The 10201-nt window shown below is 47.6% G+C and overlaps 1 protein-coding gene across 1 annotated transcript; it reads left to right on the top strand.

The window, feature by feature from the left end:
* The first annotated feature begins 7881 nt into the window (after positions 1 to 7881).
* On the top strand, positions 7882 to 8479 carry LOC121498680 (40S ribosomal protein S7-like). Its single transcript, XM_041768729.1, has one exon. It carries the CDS (start codon positions 7894 to 7896, stop codon positions 8476 to 8478), a length of 585 nt encoding a protein of 194 aa, XP_041624663.1. The 5' UTR covers positions 7882 to 7893; the 3' UTR covers position 8479.
* The last annotated feature ends 1722 nt before the right edge of the window (positions 8480 to 10201 follow it).

Genomic DNA, 10201 nt, shown 5'->3' with positions numbered 1-10201 from the left:
TCCCTCTGCCTGTGTCTCTGCCTCTCTCTGTGTCTCTCAGGAATCAATAAATAAAATCCTAAAAAAACAAAAAAGACTCTCACTTCTTTAGAAGACTGTCAAGGACCTGTTCTAATCTCCTGTAAACACCTGGCCTGAGCCCTGCCTCGTCTTTGTCACCCTGGCCCCAGCCTGTGGCTTTGCAGTGTCAGTGGGAGGGCTAGAGTTTTAACAGCCCTGTTTGTAGGGGACAGTGTGAGACTTGTTTATTAAACTGTTTCTTGAAAACATAAGCTGGGAGCCCCCATCCCTCCCAGACCTACAGCTCCAGACATGACCTCTGCCATAATAAGAACTTTCTCCCTGTCTGGAGACAAGGCTGGTGAGTTCAGCTGAGACTGGAAACCCAAGTGAACAAGGCCCCTGGCAGCCTGCCACCACCTCAGACTGAAGCAGAAACCCACAGTGGGAATGTGGTCCGAGGCCCCGGTCACCCCCTTCCCACTGTGAAATCCATCCCCAGACACTGAGACTCAGTGCTATTGGCTTTGGCAACATTCGTCATGCCAATAAACTCATTGAAATTGAAGAAACCAGAGGGGAAAAGGAGAGCAGAAAATAGGAGGGGGTGAGGAGGGAGGGAGGGAGGACGGCGTACAAAGCACAGCAGGGAAGAGGAGCTGCCCCCAAACCCTCCAGTGAGCTTAATGGGAGAGACGTCATGGATGCCAAATAGCTGAGTTCATGGAGAAGAGAAGGCAGAGGCACGAACAGACCCCCTCCCACCCCAAGGCCGTCTCTGTCTGCCCCCTGGCTCTGCTGAAGCTTCCATACTCATGGAGATGTCTCTGGAAGCCTTCCCGGAAGCAAATGGCCAGAGAAATGCACATGTACAGAGACACACACACTCCACTGTCACCGAGATAAGGAGAGACAGAAAAACACCACAAAATAGATCCACCAGGACTATGGGGAAATAGGAGGGTGTTTAAGCCAGAGGGGACCCCAGCTGGAGAGGACTGCAGGGCCACTGGGCACAGTCCCCACCCCAAACCTGCTCTGGAGCTGCCTCCGTCCTGAGCAGAATTCCTACAGTTTCATGGTTTTTCTGGAGTTAGAGACGCTCCTAGGAACTCGTCCCGGTCAGCTCAGTCTTGTTCTTCCTGCATCGATAGATGACGGTCTCTCCTAGCTTGAAAGACCCCCAGAAATGGTGATCGCCGTGTTCCTCAGCTTGTGTCATCAGAGACACCCTCTCATCGGTTGACCCAGTAGGCTTGGCTGTTGTCCTTGACCGTCACGATCGGGCACAAGGGTGCAGCCCCAGGACCTCAGAGCCCTGCCTGAGGTGGGAAGGGCGACCCCCTTGCTGCTCGCTGGTGTCTCCCGACGAAACAGCTTCCGTCACCTCCTCCTCAGCCTGTCTCCTTCGGACGCTGTCTTGACTTCCTGGCATCCCTGTCTGTTCTTAGGGCTCCTCTTCTAGACCCTTCCTTGAGATGTTCTTCCGTGGTTGGTGGAGAGCTCGCTTGTCGGTTGGGTAGACTGCCTTATTTTGCCACCTGTCTTTCTCTCTGTTTTATAGATCAAATATGGAAAAAAAAAAAAAAAAGGAACATTTGCTGGGAAAGGACGATGCAGAGGACCATCAGAGGAGGTGATCCAGATTTTAAGTAAGCCAAAGCGAGGGCAGGAGAGAGAGCGCTGACAGAGACAGAGACCATCCCTAGCTGTGACTGTGGCATCTGGTCATCCGAGAATACAGAACGGAGTTTTGGAAGGACTTCTGGGATTTTGGAAAGCTGGGTGGGCTTTGGTTGGGTTAGGTTTTTAGAAGAGGGTGCTAACACAACTAAGAACCGTAACTTGAATTTTGGAAGGGGCTCTTTGCTTTTCAAAGAAAATTTGTTTCATAATCATTGGTTACTCTATAGATTTCCAATCAGTGGTCTCATTCGTGTTGCTACTTGTTGTATGACTGGTCAAAAGTGTGCGTTTCTCGGGGCAACCTCATCCTGGCTACTGACAAGCATGGGGAAGCAATGCCCTCTTGGCCGAGGGTGGGTTCCCGGATCCACCTGTGCAAACGACATCGTGCTACTGAGGGAGGGAGGCATCTGATCAGGGACTCTGGGGGCAGTCGGAGGACATGTGTCATGTGTAAGAGGACAACTGTAGTGTTTGCTGGGTTCGAGCCAGCTCAGAGGTTATGTGGGCTCAGAGACTAAATGATATGAAGGGAGGGGAAGCAGGATACAGGAATATTTCCCAATGACTCCACAGGAACTTTTTATTTTTTTATTTTTTATTTTTTTTATCAGCTCTGGCTTAATTTGAGACAAAAGACTGATGCTGTGAGCATGGGATTCCCGCCCTGTCCAGGGCCTGATGGATCCATTGCTCTAATGAAATGCACACAGTTTATTTTACCAACTCTAATTACATGAAGAATGAGTGTCAGGTTTCTTTATCCTTCTGCCGGCCCTGAATCCAGGCCAACTTCACAAGCCTTACGTGCACTGAAGCTAATGGAGCTTTTATTCCAATGAGTTGAGAGCCAACCCACCTTTGTAGAGAGAAGAATATTTAAAAAAAGAGAGAGAGAGAGAGAGAGGAAAGAAATACTTAATGTTCGTCTAGCGGATGAAAAATTTCACAAGATAAATTAAAGTGTTTTCTGGCTGAACGGAGAAACCAGGGCAGGATGGTGGAGATAATTTTCCCAGGACTCAAAATGATTTATCTTATCTCTGTGTTCTTTAGACAAGAGGTTCCATTTATTTAGTCATTTATTTTATTAGTTTTCTGAAGATTTTCCCCCCCACCCCATCATGTCCCCATACCAACACAAGGACTCAGCACTCAGCGTAGGGAACGCCGGATGGGGAAGGGAGCCTGGGATCCAGCCTGCCATTCATTCAGTCACTGATTCATTCCTTTAACACAGCGCTTCAATACTTCAGGCCATGGGCTCGGATGGAAAAGCTTCCTGTCCTCACAAAACTATAATCGAATGGGAGACAGACTCATAATCGAGAAAATATTATTCTCTGTGATAAATGTCAGGCTATCCGAACCCTCTCTGCCACCCACATACCCCAATAATAGGCTTTGATGAAACCTCGAGAGAGCATCCAGTTGAGTAGTTCTCAAAAGGGGTGATTTTGTTCCCGAGGGGCCATTTGGTGTTTTTGGTTGTCACACTGGGAGAGGGGATGCTCCTGGCATGCACTGGATAGAGGTCAGCGATGCTGCTCAACATCCTACAATGCGCACAACAGCCCTCTCCACCACTATCCTATTTTCCAGCCCCAAATGTCAGTAGTGCCACTGTTGGCAAACCTGTATCCTCCTGCCCCACACCAGGGCTGAAAACCCTCCTGATTCTCTCAAATTTCCCCATTTTATGTGGCTGGTCTTTGCTCAGGCCCTGCTGTATAAGCCTGAGAGAGGGCACTTCCCGCCACTCTGCTCTCATAACTGGAGGTAGAACCGTATTTGAAAGGTAGCACTAATGAGTGAACTTGGTGTTTGTGTGGGGTGGTAGAAAGATCTTTAGGAGAGCATCTCAAACAGAGTGGAGTAGATCAAAAATACGATCCTGCCTCCATGCCTCATCTTCCTTTCTTCGTGGGACTCTCTACCACACACACAACGCCTCACTTGTAGAGCTCTTGGCAGTGGGAATAATTTGGGACTAGGTTGAGTCCTTAAATAGTTTCCCTTTTGCATGCCCCAACCATTATCCTGAATGTTTGTAAAAAGACTGCCAAGGCTTTTTCTTCGGATCTTCATGTAACTGTATGTTACGTACCATGGAGTTATTTTTGAGCAATTAAGGCTCCCCATGCCAGATTTTCTCATCATCTACCAAAGGCATAAAGAGGGGGCCTTGTGTCTGGCTTTCCCAGAGAAGCAGATGGCACTTTGGGTACTGGCAGGAGACAGGTGTGAAGTTTCAGGGGCCGGAGGGCTTGTCTGGCATACTATGCAAATTTGGCTCCATTTTGCATCCCTCCCAGGAGCTACAACCAAATGGAGCCTGTTCTTACATCCTGTGTGTGTGTGTGTGTGTGTGTATGTGTGTGTGTGTGTCAGAGAGAGAGAGAGAGAGGGGTTGGGAGGAGGGAACCGCGATGAAGGTGTGTGTATATGTATATCGGGGCAGACAAAACCATCTATGTGTTTTGCAGATGATAACAAAGCAATTCCTAGGTAGTAGGGGAAGCTGTTCCCTTCTCCTGGTCTAAATTGTTCCGGAAAAAAAGGGATGGATAAATCTCTCAGGGTAAGCTCTCTCGGAGGACGGTGTCTAATTTCCCTTTCACTTGATTAGCCTCTGAGTCTGCTCACCAAAGGCTACAGTGGCCAGAGTTTTGTTAGTCTCCTGCAGAAATGAAGGCTCCTTCGCTTGCTTGCAGGAGGCCGAGACCTCGGAGTGACCAGCTTCACAGCCCAGAGTCACCGAAGAGGCTCCGCGGAGCAGCGCTGATGAATTCTTCTTACACAAAGACCAGAGGTTAGCCATAGTTGCAATTAGTGATTTGTGTTAATTGGCTTATCCCGGATTATATATACTCTATTTCTCTTCAGTAAGGGCACCGTGTGAAGGTGACCACATGCTAAAGATTTTTCAGGAACAGCTGCAATTTTACATGCTGTTTTCCCCCTCCTTATATTTTCCAAAGTACACTCATACTTGTCAAACCATATGTCCCAATTTTATGTTTTAAAAAATATGTTCCTTGTAACTATCAGATTATTTATTTTGCCATGGAAACACTTCTAGTCCCTGATAACCCAGAAACCAGAAGAAGAAAAAGAAGAAGAAGAAGAAAAAAAAAGGCCTTACTTCTATTTACTTCACAGATTCGGCCCCAGCTCCACCCAAGCCTATCAATCCTGAGATTCCAGGCTGGAGGATTTCAATATAACTTGCCAGGTAATATCAGTTGCACTTTCTTTCTCTTCAATGAGCAAGACTGACCACACCGCTATTCATTCGTGCCTCTGATGATTCGGGTGTGCTTGCTTTTTCTGGAATGCCCTTACATGCCAAGGAGGGGTTATTTGTGGCTCCCCACCGGCTAACACATGTTACCATTTGGGCTACGTAAGGGAATATGCGTAGCTCAGTGGAAACTCTTCCCCGTGGTTTGGTTAATACCATAAATTTGTGATGAAAGTCACTGCATCCCACTGAAGAAGCAACATATTCTTCTTGGGGGGCTTTCAGTAAAGATGGAGAATATGTGTTGCGGATGAGAGGAGATATACCATATTTGCCTGGCCTGTGCCATCTGGGGACCTGAAGACTGTTGGCAGAAGGGTCTGCACAGACAGGCCTGCTGGTGTTTCACCAAGGGCTGACACAGTCACATCGGGGCTCACCTGGGGTTCACCTGTCAGTGCTCAATGTCTAGTTGAGTACTCAGTATTGAAGGCCCTCAGATACCACATAAAGGCCAAGTTCCAGGCACCCACATGGAGTGTAGACCACAGAGACAGCAAAGGCCTTCTCCATCTTTACAGATAGAATTGACTGTGCAAGTGGTTACTTCCTGAGGTAAGGACATAGGTCTTGGGAAAGCCAGCAGAGACATGGTTAGATCAATTCACTCCTCAGAAGCCTTCAGTGGCCCATCACCCACTCAAAACTCCTCGGCTCAGCACTCACGGCCCCAAATACTCTGATCCCCACACACTCTGGCGACACTGCCTCCCACTATCCTCACTCACTTGCTCCCTGGGAAGCAGTATGGAAGTATTCCCCATCCTCTGACAGGTCCTGAGCGCTCCCAGTCCCATAGAACTCTGCCTCCTTCCACGATTTCCTGTTAAAGTTCCTGTGTCTAGATCTGATACCGAGAGTGGGAGCAGGCCTGGCATGGGGAACAAGTTGGAAAGTGAATGTGAAAGAGTGGAAGATGGTGCCGGTAAGAAAAAAAAAAAAAAGGTGCTATAGAACAATTTCATCCAGGTTCTGTTCTAAGCATTCCATATTTAGGCTTTCCTTTAATATCCGGAGTGCTCACCATTTCTAAGTGAGTTGGTTTAGTGGGCTAGCATCATCCCCACTCCAAAATGGGGACGAACCTGAGCCCCATAGTCTTTGCTTTTTGGCTTTCTGGTTGACTTTTACAGTCCTTGGGAGAACCTACTAGTCCTGTCTGAGTTCCTCCTTGGAATGGAGATATGAGAGGGACAGGGGTTCTGCATGGACACCTAAGTGACCAGCCCCAATGCCATGCTTCCAGGCCCTGCTTAAGTCACACCAACTCTACCAGGAATTCTTGTTCTCCTCGGGAGGAATTAATTTCTCCCTTCCCTTAATCCCATAGCATTGTATTACTTGTGATAGCATCTCTACTTTAATATGGCTTCTACTTGACCTCCTTGACTGAGAGCTCCATCAGGGCACGAGCCCTATCTATTCAGGTTGGTATGTCCTGGATATTGCTGGACACATAGGATACCCTAACACATTAATTGAATTACTTGAATTTAACTAATTTGTACAGAGAGCTGGGAACATTCTAGGTCATGTTATGTGATAGATCTTTGAGCTATGTCCCCAGAGATGGTTTGCATATGTGTGTGCGTGTGGGTGTGCGTGCATGTGCACAAACCTGTAGGACGGATGCCCCAGCTGGAAGGGGAATTTGGAACAAAACTTTATGGAGATAAAACCAACTATAGGGATGCCTGGGTGGCTCAGCAGTTGAGCGTCTGCCTTCAGCTCATGCCATGATCTGGAGGTCTGGGATTGAGTCCCACATCAGGCTCCTTGCAGGGAGCCTGCTCCTCCCTCCCTCCCTCCCTCCCTCCCTCCCTCTCTCTCTCTCTCTCATGAATAAATAAAATAAAAAAAAAAAAACAGCTATGACTGGGCCATTTTTCAGGGAGCCTGGGGTTCTGCTTCTCGAGAAACTATTCCAGATTGAGGCATAAGCTTTTTCTTGATTCAGTTGTTGCTTTCCTCCTGGGGGCCTCAGAGTCTGATCACTCTTAGCACAGACAGAAACTTCTCAGGACCATCATTGTAAAGACTGGAGTTCTAGCTGAAGCTCCTTCTGGCACCACCTCCTTCCCCCTGTGCTCTTGGCACATCTCTCCTGTGTCTCTTTCCCTATCAACTCGTCCCTAAGTCAAGTTTCTCCAAAGACTCCCGGGGCAACAGTACTGAATGAAGGTCCACCGGCCTTTTGATGCCAAGGTGGGGCTGTGGCTGCACAGTCTGCTTCTTCCTGGTGAGCTCTGGAGGGCTATGATAGCTCCAGCGTGCCATGGGGAAGGCTGTGAATGTGGACTCCGAGGGATCCTCCTTCATCTCTTGGGCACAATTGTCATGCATTTGACATCTCAAAAATGACATATCTTTATTGAAAACACTTGTATCAGGCACTGTGCTAAAATCTGGGGGGAATAGAGCTGAGATGCAGCCCCTGTTCTGTAGGACCCCTTAGGAGGAGAGAGATGCACAGGCAAATAACTGTGGGACAATATAACGAGTGCAATAGTCAAGGTGTGAATCAAGACGCAAAAGAGGATGGGTGACCGAACACAGGATGTTTGGTGTTGGAACTAAAATAAATGCATTGCGTGTCCAAAAACAGGGTAGCACTGATATGCAGTTAGAACCAGAAGAAACATGTTGCTAGCATGGAAAGAGTCTATCTGCAGAAGTATTAACTGGGGAGCTGAAGAACGCCAAGTACTGAGTACGAAGTCAGGTTGAGCCCTGGCTGTGCTATCGAGGGCCGGGGTTCGAACCTAATTCACCATGTCCCAGTTGTGAGCCTTGCACAAGTCCCTTATACCTTCTTCAGAACTTCAGTTGCTACTTTCCTAACATGGGAACAATAATGCCCACTCTGGTCTTCCTAAGCCGGCGCTCTCACCAAGGACAAGGCCATGTTCAGTTCGAGCGCCAAGATCGTGAAGCCCAATGACGAGACGCCGGATGAGTTCGAGTCCGGCATCTCCCAGGCTCTCCTGGAGCTGGAGATGAACTCCGACCTCAAAGCCCAGCTGAGGGAGCTGAATATCACAGCAGCGAAGGAGATTGAAGTTGGCGGCGGTCGGAAAGCCATCATCATCTTCGTTCCTGTCCTTCAACTGAAGTCTTTCCAGAAAATCCAAGTGTGGCTCGTGCAGGGGTTGGAGAAGAAGTTCAGCGGGAAGCACGTGGTGTTCATTGCTCAGAGGAGAATTCTGCCCAAGCCAACTCGAAAAAGCCGTACAAAAAATAAGCAAAAGCGTCCCAGGAGCCGCACTTTGACAGCCATGCACGACGCGACCCTGGAGGACTTGGTTTTCCCAAGTGAAATTGTGGGCAAGAGAATCCGCGTGAAACTGGACGGCAGCCGTCTCATAAAGGGTCATTTGGACAAAGCACAGCAGAACAACGTGGAGCACAAGGTTGAAACCTTTTCTGGTGTCTATAAGAAGCTGACGGGCAAGGATGTCAACTTTGAGTTCCCAGAGTTTCAGTTGTAAATAAAAATGATTAAATAAAATTTTCACAGTAAAAAAAAAAAAGAATAATGTCCACTCTGCAGCATCCATATGGGAGTAAGATTAAGACATGGAAGGAAATGTCCTCTGGAGTCCCCACAGTGATTCACACATGTTAGGTAGCACTTTTATATCATGGGAAGGGAGGGAAAAGAATAGAACCTTGAAGTGTGAGGCAGGTGGGTCCCGTAGACTGGGGTTCCACTGGGAGGAGTTTGTGATTAATGTGGATGCTGAAGTTTCCCAGACGCAATGGGCCTGCAGAGTGTACCGCGTAAACACATCATCCTTGCCTTGGTCTGGGGCGCTCAGTTTCCATGCTGTAGGGTTGGCAGTATGGCTGTTGACAGTTTAAGAATGGTTGCCTCTCTTGGAGATTGAGGAGCTGTTGAAAACTAAAGTACAATTTGATTTTTGCTGTCAGATAGAGTTAGGCCAGGAGAAATTTTCTGTAAAACACATGTGCAGTTTGGGGATGATTTGTGATCATTGTGGCTTCTGGTTTTACATGTTTTGCACTTGCCATGTTGATGTACAAATTCAATTTCAGTTCCGACACTCAAAAGACACAGAGGCCTAATTGTGCGTCATACTCTTTATTAAACTTGTTTCCTGATGATGCTGAGAGCTTGGTGCTACTTATTTAAATGTGTTCAGGTATTACTGGTAACAATGAACGGAGATACATCCAAGAGGGTTACTTGCCTAGGGTCCAAGCTTGCCCTCTGAGCAGAGCAGGGTGCGTGTGGGTCTGTTGTCAGGCAGAGGAACCCAGCATCCGAGCAGAACTGGGTGGCATGAGGCCCCAAGAGACCAAAGCCATAGAATAAGGGAAGAAAGTCTGAATTGTAGGCAAGTAGAGAAGCAAACTGAGGGTTATTGTACCTGAAGCCTAAAATGAAATGAATCAAGAGGTTAAAAGGTGCTAAGATTCATTTTAAGTGTGAGCACAGAGTGTGACATGTGTAAAGGAAAATAGAGGGAAGGGAGGGGGGATTTAAGCTGTGGGGAACACAGGCAGCATGGGGGGCTTGCTCTCCTTTTAGAGCCACCGCACCTGCAGGGGTGGAATACGGGTGGAGGCGGATCTAGTTCTAGAGAGTGTTTGAAATTTCTCCAGAAGTACATCCTTACACTCAGCATTAGTTCAGCCAACATTTCTTGAGCATCTATTAGGCAGAAGTCATTATCCTAGACTTTTGAGATACATCAGTGATGAAGGAACCCCCAAATCCCTGCTGCTGTAAGTTAGCATTCTAATAGGGTATGAAGATAAAGGAAAATAAGTCATAAGCATAATAAACAACTAAAGTATGCAGTATGTTATAAAAGGACCAGTGCTGTGGAAGAAGAAAAGAGAGTTCAGGGTTTGGGGAGAGTATGGGAGTGGGCACGGGATGGGGCCAGATGAACTTTGCATTAGAAAACTAGGGGAAGCCTCTTTGAACAATGACTTGATGTAGTAGGGGAGTAAGCCAAGGAGCCTTCCAAGGAAATATTGGTCAGGTCGGAAAGAAAAGCCAGGAGTAAGACTCAACTGGGAGATTTGGTAAGTAGAAATTTGGGCTGGAGGGGAGTGAGTGGGGAACCTGGACAGCAAATCAGTAAGAAATGAGGTCAGAGAAGCTGGGGAAGAGGACAAAGTGCTACAGGGCTTACAGGAAACTATAATAGGGATGTTGGCTTTTACTTTGAGGTCAAGCAT

This window comes from Vulpes lagopus, chromosome 1 (genome assembly GCF_018345385.1).
Source record: "Vulpes lagopus strain Blue_001 chromosome 1, ASM1834538v1, whole genome shotgun sequence".
NCBI classification, from domain to species: domain Eukaryota; kingdom Metazoa; phylum Chordata; class Mammalia; order Carnivora; family Canidae; genus Vulpes; species Vulpes lagopus.
Note: the sequence above shows the minus strand (reverse complement) of the source record. Positions and strands in the feature narration are given on the sequence as shown.

Excerpts from the sequence above, each read along its gene's own strand:
- LOC121498680 (XM_041768729.1), top strand. The coding sequence starts at position 7,894 with ATGTTCAGTTCGAGCGCCAAGATCGTGAAGCCCAATGACGAGACGCCG.